The sequence below is a fragment of the Gavialis gangeticus genome, unplaced genomic scaffold, assembly GCF_001723915.1.
Source record: "Gavialis gangeticus isolate Ggan-Ray unplaced genomic scaffold, GavGan_comp1, whole genome shotgun sequence".
In the NCBI taxonomy this organism is placed as follows: Eukaryota; Metazoa; Chordata; order Crocodylia; family Gavialidae; genus Gavialis; species Gavialis gangeticus.
In genome coordinates this window covers 56,363,723-56,378,496 of record NW_017729032.1, presented here as the reverse complement: position 1 = coordinate 56,378,496, position 14,774 = coordinate 56,363,723, and the positions used below count along the sequence as shown (strand labels likewise).

The 14,774-nt window shown below is 47.0% G+C and overlaps 1 protein-coding gene across 3 annotated transcripts in view; it reads left to right on the top strand.

Annotated features, from left to right (window-relative positions):
- Window positions 1–13,802, top strand: part of SMAD9 (SMAD family member 9) — a 50,203-nt gene extending 36,401 nt beyond the window's left edge. For 2 of the 3 annotated variants that reach the window (XM_019525276.1, XM_019525275.1), the window contains exons 5-6: window positions 3,324–3,580; window positions 11,853–13,802. In XM_019525276.1, the coding sequence (XP_019380821.1) occupies window positions 3,324–3,580; window positions 11,853–11,996 (401 nt within the window). In that variant the 3' untranslated portion in view covers window positions 11,997–13,802. Of the gene's footprint in view, window positions 1–3,323; window positions 3,581–8,836; window positions 10,129–11,852 lie in introns of those variants that run through there. The other variant, XM_019525277.1, reaches the window with a different exon arrangement.
- Window positions 13,803–14,774: the final 972 nt, after the last annotated feature.

The window sequence follows — 14,774 nt, the reverse complement described above, 5'->3', positions numbered from 1 at the left end:
AAGCTTCAGGTGCTGGAGCTGGCTGCCTTCCCTGCAGGGGCTATGCCACAGGGGAGGGAAGCCCCAGGCAGGGAAGGCAGCTAGCTCTGGAGCCTGAAGTTTTACCCTGGTGCTGTGCAGCAGTGGTGTACTGAAGTGGTGGGAGTGGGGAGGCAGGAGGGGGCCATGGCCTCTGGGCGGCAGTCGGGTGGGTGAGGGTGGTGCCAGCTAGGCTCAGAGGCCATGGCGCCTCCTGCCTTTGGTGTATGGCCCACCCTCCCACTCAGTGGGTTGCAAGTTTCTTTACCTGTTACAGCCTGAAATTCTGGCCGCCACCCCTCCCCTGGCATGCTGCAATGTCAGTTTCTGCATAGAAGTGCTGTGGAGGGGGAGAGGGGGCTCTGCACCCTGCTCGGATCATCCCTGGCTGGGGTTGGGGGGCGACACAAATGCAGGCATTGGCTCCTGGGCACTGGAGACCCACGGTACGTCACTGATGCGCAGCCCTGGCAAGGAAGACACCTGGCTCCAGCACGTGGGGCTTTCCTCCCAGCTGTGTGAGTGCAGGGGCTGCATGTGAGTGGCAGGGAGCACTAGCAATACAGGCAGCCACACAGAGCCTGTGCCCCTCACTGCAATGGGCAGTGCTGCCCATAGCTGCACTCCGCCAGGCACCTGCATCCTGAGTGCCCTGCCTGCTGCTGCTGCTGCCACTGCCTGCTGGGGCTGCATGCAATGGGGAGTGTGTGGGGTCCCCACACCTCCCACTCCCCCTTACCCACACGCTGCCAATCCCAGCTCCATGCTGCTGCCGCCCCCTGTCCTCATAGGTGCAGGCTCTGTGCTGCCACCAGCCCCAGCCCCATGCTCTGGTCTCCCGGCTGCAGCCCCACCCCCGTTGCTTCCCTACCTGCTGCCCAAAGCCAGCAGGAGACTAGGGAAGTGAGCAGGTCCTGGGGCCTGCAGCAGCAGCAGCCCCACACAGAAGCTGCATGCTGGCCAGCCAGGCCCTTCTGCCCATGAGGGTAGCGGCCATTCAATAGGGTACATTTTGGGGACTGCTTGTACACGTGTATGCCTCGTTCTCACTCTCATGGGCAGAAGGGCTGGACTGGGTAGGAAAGAGCTTGTTGGGGGGCCCTGCAGGCTGGATGAAAGTGCTCCACCTCTGGTCTACGCACAATTCATAGTGATATAACAATGAAAGGCCATTCAGTAAATGCTTTGCTCAAGTATCAATGTTGCCTAGATACCAGTTACAGTGCATCTAATAATATTCACTATGTTGTTAAAGTGCTATGAAGGTCTCCAGGGAACTGTGAAAATGTCAGCTAATGGGGCTCTGGTTTGGTCCTCTGGTCCTCCAGGTTGGGGATAGTGCAGGGGGGTTGGTAGCTCACATATGTCAAACATTTCTGTTACAGTCTACAAGAGAAGAAGAAACCAGATGGAAATGGTGGTCTGAAAGCTTTTGAAGCTGGAATAGGCAATGATGCATAAACCATAAATTGATGATGATGACAAACGGTTATAAAAAATAAAAAAAATCAAATGAATCTTCTGCAGAGAAGCATGGGTTAAACTAGTTCCAAGATGACATCCTAGTGGTCAGAGAGCATTTGCACAGGAAATCAGAGCCCCAGTCAATTACCACCTCTTCCAGGAAGGGTTCAAACCCACTTTTTCTACTTTTCAGGGACAGTACCCTAACCACTAGGTTATTATCCAGGCTTATTGGAAAAGCACTCTCCACTCCTTTTAAATCATGACAGAAAAGAAGTAGAACATTTGTTAATCCAAAGACAGAAAGCAAGCACAACTCTCGCTAGGGAACTCATATGGGAAGGAGGTTTCTATCTCCTTTTCTTAGGCCTGTCACCGTATATTTAATACACAGAAACAGTAATCAAGCTTTGACAAGGGACTGTTCTATCTAATGGTTAGACCCTTTCCTGGGAGGTGGGAAATATAGATTTGAACTCTGGTATTCCTGAGGAAGTGCTCTTGGTTGTCATAGAGATGGTGGACACTGCCTCTCTTGTTCTTTAAGTCTTCAGCATTTCCTTTTGGCTCACTCTTGTTGGCTCCCAGCTCAGTCTGTGGATCCCATTCTCAGGCAACTGTGTCTTTCCACACAGCATACAGGGAGCCTGGGTTCCACTCTGCTGATCAGGCATCTTAAAATTAGGCACTCAGGGTCTATGCTTTTAGGTACTTAACTACTTTACTAGATTTAGCTCATCGCTTATGTGAATTTTAGTGGAAATAGAACATTCTCATCAAGTCCAACATACAGTAATCGTTCCAATGCTTCAACACAATCACACCATGTGGATGCATTTCTATTTCTTATTACTCTTTATTCAAAATTGTCCATCCCTTTGAACAGCAACTGCAAAGCTACCAGCCTGAGAATAAACATGACATTATTAAAGTCTGCATTTGCACCCTGGATTGCCTAAAACGTTAGCTGCCTATATCCATATTTAGAATATGGACATTTTCAGAGGAATTGGCTAATTTTCAGGGGTATTCACCCTTTAAGTCACTCTATGAAATTATAGAATGAAACAAGAGCAGAGTATGCTGTGCTTCCCTGAACATTAGGCCACTTATTTATGTGGCTAAATATGGAGTTAGGCACCTAACTTTAGGAATTCAAGAGTGCAGTTATTATAGGCAGAACTGGTAGCACACCTATTATGAATGCCCAACATTTCCCATTTTAAGATTGTTTTCAGTTTCATATATCATTGCCAAACTTCAAGTCTATGAGCTGAATTTTTCCATGCAAGGTATCTGCTTCAGGCTAAGTTTATATCTGGGAAAAAATAATCAAAATTATTCATTTTTTTAGGCAAAATGCATTGTTTTGCCCATGCTAAAAATGTTGATTTTCTCCCCCCACTTTTTTTTTGGAGAAACTCTTGTGCTACCCATGATTCGTAGCAGGAACTTTTAATTTGATGAGGTGGTGTTGTCTTTAGTGTCAAGGATGTATCAAAGATAGCCATGCCAGAAGCCTTTGAATAAGCACATGCTTGAAACTTGCTGGAGTTTTACAACTAGGGATTCAAAAGAGTTTACCTGTTCTGAGCATGCTCCTCCCCTCCCTGCCACCAGCTCAGTGCTGCAGGTGATTTTTTCTAACATTTCAGCTCTATACTTCTGCAGATTGTGCTACCAGCTCTGCCTGCTTTACTCTTTTATGAAAGAAACGTATGCATCTTTACATCAGGATGAAGTGTAAGAATTGTGTAGAAGGCATGATAAGGCTGGTACATGTACACCAGTAAAGCAGTCAAATGGTTCAGTCCTGAAATAATGTTTGTTGTCTTTTCAAGGTGTCCACCTCTATTATGTTGGCGGGGAGGTTTATGCAGAATGTGTGAGCGACAGTAGCATTTTTGTACAGAGCCGCAACTGTAACTATCAGCATGGATTCCACCCAGCTACTGTGTGCAAGATCCCCAGTGGCTGCAGCCTCAAGATTTTCAACAACCAGCTCTTTGCTCAGTTGCTTGCCCAGTCAGTCAACCATGGCTTTGAGGTGGTGTATGAGCTGACCAAGATGTGCACTATCCGGATGAGCTTTGTAAAAGTAAGGATGCAATTTCTTCTGTTGCATTTATAGAAAAAAAAAGAAGGGAAAAAGCCCCTGAATTTGTTAACTGTGCCAGTTTTTCCAAATGAGTATTTTGCAGCCATTAGTCTGAAAATAAAGTCTTAATACTATTAAATTCAGTCTAAGGGCCTTGTTACACAGTAATTTTGGGTAGCTCCTGGAGCTCTTAACACCTGGATTGTCTGCACATTAACACCTAAAACTAATTTTAAGCCCTTGTTAGGCATTCAGAGTTATGCCACACCACATCAGGGTTCTTTCTTATTCGTGTTCCCCAGCTTATTTTACACTAAGTTGTATCCAATCTAGCCTACAGGTTAGTGTAAACACCCCATCTGCTCTTCCTCCCCCACTGGCCTGGATTGGGCCCACCACACCCTCCCCACCAGCACCCCAGTTCCTTGCTCACTGTTCCCCACCCCCATCCTCTTACTTGTGGTTGCCTGTGCTGTCTGTCCTGGGAGAACAGGCAGGGAAGGGTTAACCTGCCTGACTGTCCCGCCCCCACCACACTGATGCCACTGCTGCTCCCTGGGCTGGGCTTGGTCTGGCTGGAGAAGAGCAGCAGCCCAGCAGCAGATGTGGCAGGGGTCAGGCAGGCAGGTTAACCCTGGGACAGACAATGCAGTCAGCCACAAGTAAGTGTGGGGTGGGGGAGTACAGGGGGAACCTCAAAGGGCAATGGAGGAGCTTGGAGGCAGGGGAGAAACCCAGAATGGGAGGTGGCAGCAGCGGGGATTCTTACCATTCAGTCTTCCAGGCCCCTGGTGGCCTGAAGTGTGACTGCTCCAAACTCGAGCTAGCAGTAAGGCTGATCAACACTTGTGTGGCTTATGGTGCAATGTGTAACAAGGCTCTAATATTACTACAAATTAAAAGTGGTGGTCCCAGATCTGAGGTGTCTGGTGTCCTCACCTCTCATTGAACTTGATAAGTATAGAAGATGGTGAGCTCTCTGTCCACAAGAAATGAAGAGTCTCTCTTCTGACCAATTCATCCAGACTACCAGCATCCAATAGATAAGTCAGCAGCTCCTGAAGACTGATCATTGCCTACTGACTTGTGGAGATTGTTGACTACTAAAACAAATACTATGACTAGCTAGGTCTGAGGTTGACTGCTATCCTACATGATTCTGCTAGATCTGACTGTCTCCCAGCTTCTCAGTACCCTTCTCCTAGCAATAGGAAGCTGAGTACCCAAAGTCAGACTCCACAACCCATAATGAGGCACTTAAGCAAAAGTGGGTCATCTTGTTTTCTAAGTCAGTAAATGCCAAAATCCTCTCAGAGATGTAATTGCTTAGGACCTCTGAGAAATTTTATTTAGATGCCTAAATAAGGGGTTTGAATTCTAGAGTTCAGGCTCCCAGGAGCCTAAGTAAAAACTTACAAAAATTCATATAAGGGACAGAACACAGAACCGTCAAGAGCTGCTAGCAGCTTACCTTCCCACTGTACAATTTACAGTGTCTGTTTGTAACCTTTTCCATTGACTTTACTAGTCAAGAGGAGTAGGGTGCTCATGCGCATTAAAATAAACCTTCCCCATTAGCTCTAGAGCATCTGACTAGATGTGGATGAAAGCTAATCAGAGAGGACTGGCAATTTTTCTCTCTGCTTCTCTAACTTTAAGAGATTCCCCTGGTCCACTGGGCACATCTACACAAGATACTTTACTATGCAGTAGAGCTAATTATTGCATAGTAAGCATCACTGTATACACGTGCTGACCCATACTGCATGGTAATTTCCTCTACTTGGCAGTTAATTTGCTACCTGCAAATGCAAGTAAAAAATTAACTGCTGAGTAATTATGGTACAGTACAGCATGTGTAGATGGCTGACCAGAGCAAATTTGCTCCTGGTCAGCCAGGCAGTAGAGGGCAGGAGATTGCTCTCTGCCCCCAGGAACTGTCTGCTGCTGGGGTGGGCTCCAGCACGAAAGCCCAGGCAGGGACAATGTCCCCCTGCCCTAGCAGCAGAGAGCTCCCAGCCCCTGTTCCATGATCGTAGAGTTGGGGCTTGGAGCCGGGGCTAGGAGCTCCATGATTGTGGAGCAGGGGCTGGGAACAGGCTGGAAGCTTGTTCTTAGCCCCAACTCTGCAATCGCAGAGCAGGGGCTGGGATTTTACTGCATGGGGAGAGTTCCCCACCCAGGCTGGAGCTGGCTGGGACCTGCCCCTGATCATAAAAGTTCTTGGCCAGCTCCAAGTTGCACAGGGAAGTCTGCACATGCAGCCTGGAGGTGGCTGGGGACTGTCTGATTTCAGGTAGTCCCCAGCCAGCTCCAGGCTACACATGCAGACTTCCCCATGCAGCCCAGGGCTAGTTGGGACTCTCCCAGTCAGGGGTAGGTCCCAATCCTGTGCCCCAATCAGGTGATTGAAGTGCAGGGCTTGGAAAGAGCTGCATGGGAGGGGCAGGTCCAGCCCCTGCCCCAGTTGGGCAGCTAGCACCAAGCCGCTGGATGGGCGAGAAATCCCACACTGGAATCCCTGCCCAGCCAGGGGCTTGCTGGTAGCTGCCCCACCAATGGATTGGAGCAGGGGACTGGGACTTCCCCCTCCCATGCAGCTCTGTCCAAGCCCCATGCCTCAATCATCTAATTGGGTGGGGAGCTTCCTACTGCCGGGGCAGGGGGACATTGTCCCCACCTAGGCTTCACCGAACTCAAGCCTGCCCCAGCAGCAGGCAGCTTCCAGGGGCAGGGAGCAATCTCCCAGCCACCACCAGGATACAGCTGTCTCCTGGCCACATGCTCCCTACCAACCCCTGGACTAGCACCCAGGGGGAGCCTAGAGCTCTCCCTGGATGCTGCAGAGGGCTGGTGTAGGGTCAGAGGGGGCAGGAGCAGACTGCAGCCAGGAGTAGCAAATCTTCTCCCCAATCCTCACATGTGTAAAAGCCTCCCTGGGTAGGTTTACTCTAGAGTTATTTACTCTAGAGCGGGGGTAGGCAAAATGTGGCCCGGGGGTGGGGAGCGGATGCAGCCCTCCAGGCCATTCTATCTGGCCTGCAGGGCCTCTAAAAAATTTAGAAAATTAATATTTATATGCCCCTGGCTGCCTATCATGCATCCCTCGATGGCTTGCCAAAACTCAGTAAGGGGCCCTCCACCCAAAATAATTGCCCACCCCTGCTCTAAAGTAAACCCACTCTGCAGCACTTGCACATGTAGACGCACCCACTGGATACACAGCTTCTTGCAGACTAATATCAGAAAATGTTCTGTACAAATGACTGAAACAAGCTGACTCTATTTATTCCAAAGGGAGTGAGGTTTTTATGGCCAAGAATCGGGCATGAAAGGCCTAAATGTTCCCACATCACAGCTTTGAATCTTGACAGGCCCAATATAAACAAACTGGCCTCGTCTACACATATGCTTTACTGCAGAGCAGATAAATTAACTGGAGTAAATTTTCACCATATACATTTGTGACAGTATTAGGCCATAGTAAACTAATTAACACTGCTGTAAGATAGCACTGTACCCAAAAGTACTATGTTATGGTGGAGTAATTAAGAGTGATTAAATGCATGGTTAGACACTGACTGCGTGCATAAATTGTGCCCTGTCAGCCCAGACAGCAGGGGGCCAGACTCCTGCCTACTGCCTAGCCACATGGCTCTGCACTTTCAGCATTCTCATGTGCCTGCTAGCCCTGATGCCACCACCCAAAGCCTGGAGCCACATGCTGTCTATGCAGAGTGGGCAGGAGCATCCCTGGCATAAACTGCTTTGCCCCACTTCAAATTGCTGCCATCTGGGGCACATGTGTGGTGCATGTGTAGCTCTGGCTCAAACTGCTCCAGAGTTTATTGCTTCAAATTAATTGCACATGTAAACACACGCACTGAGTTGCAAGGAACTCATTATGTTAATCATTCCCACCAGACCTTGAGAAGCAAAGTCATGTCTGCTCTTTGTGGACATTAAAAATCTCACATGACTTTTCCCAAGAGTCGAAGCCAAAGTCTCCCAACCGATGCCCTGCACTGCTGTGCTTTGATCTAGTTGAGGAAGGAATTAGTGCCTTGTTCAATGCAAACAATAGTAGAAAACACAGTGTTCCTTTTAATGGAAGACATGAATGGACATGCTGTTTCTAAAGGAAGTGTAGCTAGTTATACAGCACCTTCATTATCTCAGTAACTCTGTGGCCCTCTTTGATGTCTTATCTTCAGTTGAAGACAGAGTGGCAAGGAAAGCTGTTGTATTGACATCTGAACCAAACTGCTACCATGTTATCTTCTTGCTTTGTTGAAACAATTGCAAACTCAATCACAATTTTAGTTCCCTATCTCCAGTGTGAGAGGGCTCCTTTGCCAATCTTTTCAAATTGATAAACCTCAATACCTTTTTCTGTAATTGATCGTTGACAAGTTGCCCTGCAAGTCTCATTAGCCTCATTGAGCTCATTGGGTCATTTTTGCCTACATTAGGGAAAACCTTTGCCTGTCTTCCACGGGCGTAGAGAACTTAGCAGAGGATGAAAGGAGCCTCTCTGCCCCTGTTCTAGGGTGGATCCCAACCTCTGGTGCCCTCAAATATTGCTAATTATAGCAGCCACTTCATCCACCAGTCCTATAATACTTACCACAATGTGTAAACGGTATTGTTGTTGTGCTGATGGCAACAGAGTGCAATTTCGTGACATGCCCAAGATCCCAAAGCACATCAGGATCTTTGAGCAGAAACAGAACCCAGATTTTCTGATCTCCTGTTCAATTGCAGGGCTAGGGAGACACACATAGGACAGGATGATAATCAGAGGACTGCCTTAGGGAACACAGTAGTTAAGCACAGCACACCTGCTCTGTGTGTGTTACATGCCAAAAGGGTGTAATGGAGGTGCCATCAGAGTGGTGCTAGGAGCGTGCCTAGAGCTCCATGTCTTGGGCGTGCTTATTGACCATACTCTTATGGGTGCTTCACAGCTTGCAGGAGCTATATAGCAGGCTGATCTGGAAGCTTAGCCAAGCCCCTGGCTCCCTTCACGCAGGCCGCTATTGTCAGCAGGTGCAGGGAGGGGCTGCTGCTTTATACCTTTGTGCAGCACCAGTAAGGAGCCTTGTTGTGTTCCTTGTTTGCAGATTCCTGTACTGAAATATTGGCCTGAGGGCCCTCCCTAGATTACTGGTAGCCCCAGCAGTGCTGGGTGGTATGGAATAAAAAGGACAGAATGTACCTCTAATGCTGAGTCTATTGCCTTTCTAATCACTACAGAAAGCTCCTCCTTAACAAGAATCAAGGATTTATCTGCTGCCCCAGAAGGTCTGATTTAATAGCAGCAGCAGAGAGTGGGTAACTTTGATAAAGAGACAGTCAAAGTCACCCATACTTGTCCATTCAGCCTCTGTGGGCTCCAGTCTACAGCACTTACAACCATGTCAGCTCAAAACAATTGGTGGGAGCCTGAACCTATCTTGGAGCTACCAGCAGAGGGCAATGTGTAGCCACTGAATGAGGCCTGACAGCTAATTAACTGCATTGTTAGTGACTGTTCCATGCACCAAGTTAATTGGGCCCACAGGTGACATTTACAACCTTGGATTCTCTCCCCTCAGATTGTCAGTGCTGTCAATAAAACAAGAAGCTCCAACACTTGTGGCATGTCCCTACTGTTTGTGCACCTCTTGATTTAACAGGTATACAACATATGACTAGTACAGAGCTTTAGAATATACCATTATTACAAATGTGAAAGCCTTAGAAAAAAAATTGCAACTCATAAAGAGCAGTGTCTTCATGAATACTTTTCAGAACATTAAACATAAGCTGTCTGGAACTAATGTACATATCTGAGACTGCTAAAACTTCTTTAGAAGTCAGACTGATTACAAGGCAGCCCACTGTCTTATACCTTTGCCTGTAAAAATTACCCACAATTACAACAAAGTCTCTTTGGTGATGGCCAAATTATTAGCTTGCCTGATCAGAAGGAACAGAGGTAAGACCTCAGCTTCTCTGCTCAGAGACCTACTAACTAAAGAGCTAATCTATCAGTTGTACTGTGCTGAGAAGTACCTTACTTGGTCCTTGGTCTCATGGACAACTGAGTGCTGCTCCTGGCCCTGATAATGCCTAGCAGCATGGTTGAAACCTTCAAGCCATTGAACATCTATGAAATCAGGAGCTCACTTGCAGAGTCAAATGTAATATAACCCACTCAGGATGATGGAGTTGAGTCTACTATGACTGGGCTGAGTTAGGGGTAGCAGTAACTGTCCTGAATTTCATGGTGAATGTTGTGGTTTATTTCATTCAGTTAGTTACACAATAATGGTACATTTCTGCACCCTTTGAAACATAGGTGCCAAGTGTCCTAGTTGGTGCAGTAGTACTGTGCATTATCAACTTCTCTCAGTCCCAGTCAGAGTACTGGACAGTTGACAGAATGGCCTTGAGCTAAAAGGGTCCACTTTGAAGAGCTGGTAGGGGGCCTAAGATTTCTAGTAGTGGTGTACCGATAGAGATTTTAGGGGCTGATACCGATAACCAATTTTTAACAAGCCATATTGGCCAACTGCCGATATGTGGCCCAGCAGCTTGGAGAGAAGCATCTGGCTGGTAAGTCTGTTGTGGGGAAAGGGGTGGGGAGGAGGAAAGGAGCATGGAGGGAGCAGATTGAGGTCCCTGCAGTGAGGGAGAGAGTGGGGCTGGGGCAGGGGCAGGTGCTTGGGGCTTGGCGCAGGACTGAGTCACAGCTCATCTCGGGGGCATGGAAAGGGGGTGGCTCCCACCACTGCCTGCACCCCAGGAGAGTATGGGGACCGTGTGCCCTCCAGATCTGTGCATGGGGTGAGGGCAGGCTGCCGCTGCAGCCCGGGGCCAGGGCTAATGTCAGGCTCTTCCCAGTGGTGGGGCTGGGCCAGGGCTGTGTTTGGAGTGGGCAGCAGCACTGGGAGCGGGGGCTGCATCGAATTTTGGGATAGCTGTAGTTCCCCTCCCTGCGTCACCGTTACCTGCCCTGGCCCAAGCCCTCCACCAAAAAGAGCTTGGCACAGCCCTGGCTCCACCTCACGGTGGGCAGCCCTCCCTCACCATGCACATAGATCTGGGGGGCACATGCCCCCCATGCCCTTCCAGAGTGCGTGCAGTGATGGGAACCACGCGCCCCTTGGATGAGCTGCTTGCAGCGTTGTCCTGCACCCCACCCCAGCTAAGCAGTGCCTGCCCCTGCCCCTCCCTCACCACAGGTGCTTCAATCTGCACCCCCCCCCGTGTCCCTTCCCTCCCCTACCTCTTCTTCCACAACAGACCAGCTGGACGCTGCTCTCCATGCTGCTGGGCTGCGCTACTGGCCTCCTGCATGCTGTGCTGCAGCTGTGCGCATGCACGAGGCATTTATTGGTGACATTATCAACCACATCAGCCAAAAAAAAGCCGATTGCTGATAACGTCAATTTTCCTTCTATCAGTGCCGATAGAATATGGGACTGATGTATTGGTGCACCTCTAATTTCGAGTGTGTCTCCTCTCCCTACTCAGCCATGTCTCTGCTTTCTGATGCAGTCTTGGAAAACTGAGGAGTAGTGGTGCATGTGTCCCATCACTCTTCTTTCAGGACGAATGTGCAGGGGTGGAGGAGATAGAAGGGAATGGAAAATGTATAATACAATGAAACAGTGATGCAGAGCAGGAGGTGAAGGGAGGGGGCATGTAACAACATGGGGAAGCCCAAAGTATTCCCCTCCCTAGCAGAGAGGCAAAGAGTAGAGAAAGCCTCTGACCTCACAGAAAAGCAGAGGAGCCAGAAGCACCATATCCTTATCTGCTGGAAAAAGATGCAGAGATTACTTTGAAGTTCCCAAAATAAAAAGCCACTAAGTCTTCCCACTAGAGGGGTTATTTCCTTTGGAGAAATGGGGGTTGTTTGAGGTGGGAAAGGCCCCCACCTCAAACAGGAAAGAGCATAAATGTATTGAATTTAAATCAAAGAAGGCCCTCGGAGCCTCATAGGATTCAAGTGTTTGAGTCATGGGACTATTAGTCATGTCACTAATATTCTTAAGTTCCCCAGCACACACAGACAGCTATAGCCTGTAGCCCAGAGAGATCCAAGATTTCCAGCTTCTTTCAAAAACTGTTCCTAAGAAAATGTATTAAATGCTGGCCACTTGGTTAAAGTCAGGGGCCCTTTTGCAGTGACTGCAGTCAGGGGTGGGGAGGGATCAATCCTTCAGTGACAGAACTGATATTTCAAAAAAAACTCACATGTGATCCTTTGATATGTTTTTAGGGCTGGGGAGCAGAGTATCATCGCCAGGATGTTACAAGCACTCCCTGCTGGATTGAGATCCATCTGCATGGACCATTACAATGGCTGGATAAGGTGCTAACACAGATGGGCTCACCTCACAATCCTATCTCCTCAGTCTCTTAAGAGTCATCTCTCGGGTTACCTTTAGGATGGATGCTATTGCAGGCAGTGGCTTATAGAATTTCCAGTTTGCAATGAACAGAAGTTTGTATACCTAGATGTGTGTGTGTGTGTGTGTGTGTACACACACACACACACACACACACACACACACACAAGTCTACCACCCCTGTTTTTTTCAAGATATGTTTTGTGGTTTCTAGTTATATGATGTAAGTATGACATGGTTAGAACTTCAGCCTTAGCATGTCTGTTCTTCAGTACAAAATAAGCCAGATCCCTGCAAAGTGTCATGCATTTCCTGGTGAGCCTCTTGACGATCCATGCAAATCACTGAGGGATGAGAATTCTCTTTAAATGGATAAAGCAGCCAACTTTAGCTGTTCATAGCAGGTGAAATTCACCCCTGTGCACAGGACCAAAACCAGATTTCTGCACTGCTTAAGTCCATTGTAACTGCAGTTCCAAAGGCTTAAGGGGGACCTTAAAATGGTACCCAAAATGGTACCCAGGACTGATGCACATGGATGTTTCATCCAGTGAATTAAAGAATAAATACCAATCCAGTCTGTCTCCCTAGACAGCAGCTGATTTGTCTCCATCTCCCTTTGATTTGAGTGGGAGTTGATGGTCTCAGGATGCATTCATCACTGGAGCCCTATCATAGTATTCTAGACTAATCCAAGTATTCTGATGCTGTTGACACATTAGCATATGGTACTGATGCACTGAGAAACAAAAAACTCATTTAAAAAAGAAAATCAGAATCTATACATATATATTTAAAAAGGAGCTAGCTTCCAGTACTTTTTGCAGAATAAATAAGTGCATATCCGGCATGTAAACTGAATCCTATCCATTATACAGGATTGATGTATTTTTGTTTTTAAGTTAGAACTATCTGTAGTTAGAGTACTGTGCTGGTATCAATGGTACAACTAAAAGGGACTTGAACTGTGATTCAGAGAAGGGAAATGAAATATAAATTGAAGAATTGCACAACTAGCTTACCATTCACCTTGGGAGAGTAGGTACATAGCAAAATTGGGAGCAGTAAACATTATTCAGCTAGTGCTCAGAAGGAGTACTTTAAAAGCGCTCTGCAGCCATGCACTTCTGTGAGGACACAGCTATAGAGCACTTTCAGGGGGGCAATAGCATAACAAAATGTCACTTTCATCAGCACCCTGGCTTCCTAAACCAGAGAGTATGGATTTGAGGTCCCATCTGGGGTGAGATGGTACTTCTTGCTGATACATTTGCAACCAAAGCCCTACTTTGAAGCTATGGAATTTCAGTTGATAAGAGGAAGACCCCTAGGAGGGGTGTTATTCTCTAGAATTGATTACTTGGATTAGAAGACCTCCAGTAGAGTTTAGATAAATATTTGTCAGGGATGGATTAGATGGAATTGATCTTACCTGTAGCTCACACTTCAAAGAATGAAGCACTGGGCAAGCTCTTTTTGTAAGCTTCCTGTCCACATGCTGTCTATGCAGATGTGACAAACTAAAGCCAATATTCTGATATATATATATGGAACTACCCTAAGGTGATTAACTTTTTCTAATGAACAGGTAAGACAGCATCACATTTTCATTATTCGCCACAGCATACTTAAAGGACTGTGGATATATGTGTATGCCTGGCCATAAGGACTGCAAGCTACCTAGAACCATTTTGCTTAATGGGACAAAAGAGCAATAACTTCACAGCCCCTGGTATTTATTCTGACTGAACAGAAACTTTTAAACAGATCATTATCACTCTCTTGTGACACAGTATCTGGAGTTAAGTGTCTAATTATAAGAAAGAAAAGATTTCTGAAGCCTTTGGATACATTACAAATAACAGCCAAATACAACAACCATTAAAGGAGTGTACACCTTCTAAAAGAGCAGTACCTATTACAAAGTGAGAATTATGGATGTACCAGAAAAAATTTCAGTAAACCAGCAGGGTGACTTCCTCTGAATACAGCGTCAACAGTTTCCAACGTTGTTAGTGCACAGAATGATAAACAATCATAAATCATAACAAGGTTGGCAAGTTTTATAGGAGATGTGTATATGGGAAGTTATTGCCATATATTCTGTTCCTTATTCTGTTACCACGTAGCATCAGCACTGTCATCTGATAGGAAAGGCTTTACAGTTTCACAGCAATGAAATCAGGAAATATTGTTACACTGAAACTCTAAACTGCTACTTACATGTGTGCTTGACTGTGCAATCATTACTGCACAGTCCTGGCGCTGCACAGGTCGTTTCTGATGCTACTACCCAGTAGCTTGTTGCTACTGTGCTGTAGTGGCAGCATCCCGGTTCATGCCTGCTGATGCTACGTGGCCATAGCAATGAGCTACATTGCTATGCTCATCACTATGGCAGTGTAGCGATTCATGTACGCACCCACTGTTCTTCAAGCGTGAGGGAATTTGGTTTGAAAAGACATTTTCCTCAGTTCTCTAATCTTCCACCATGCATACTATTCCCTGTGTCATCAATTTCACCTTACCAGGGCAGTTGAGATGTGGCTTATAACATGCTTATTGCTCAGATTCTATTCCAATTTTGTGGTGCTTTTCTGATGGCACTTGTCTCTGTCTTCCTGGCAGTTGAGAACTGAGGCTGCCAAGCCCATCTTCCCAGGATCTAGGTAGTTTCTTACACTCTGTATCAGGACTCTTTCATTCCTTGCGAATAGCATTTTTTAATTCTAGATCATTTGTACCCTCCAGCTAAGGAGACAGATATTTTGCCTTTTCCTACCCTTCTCCAT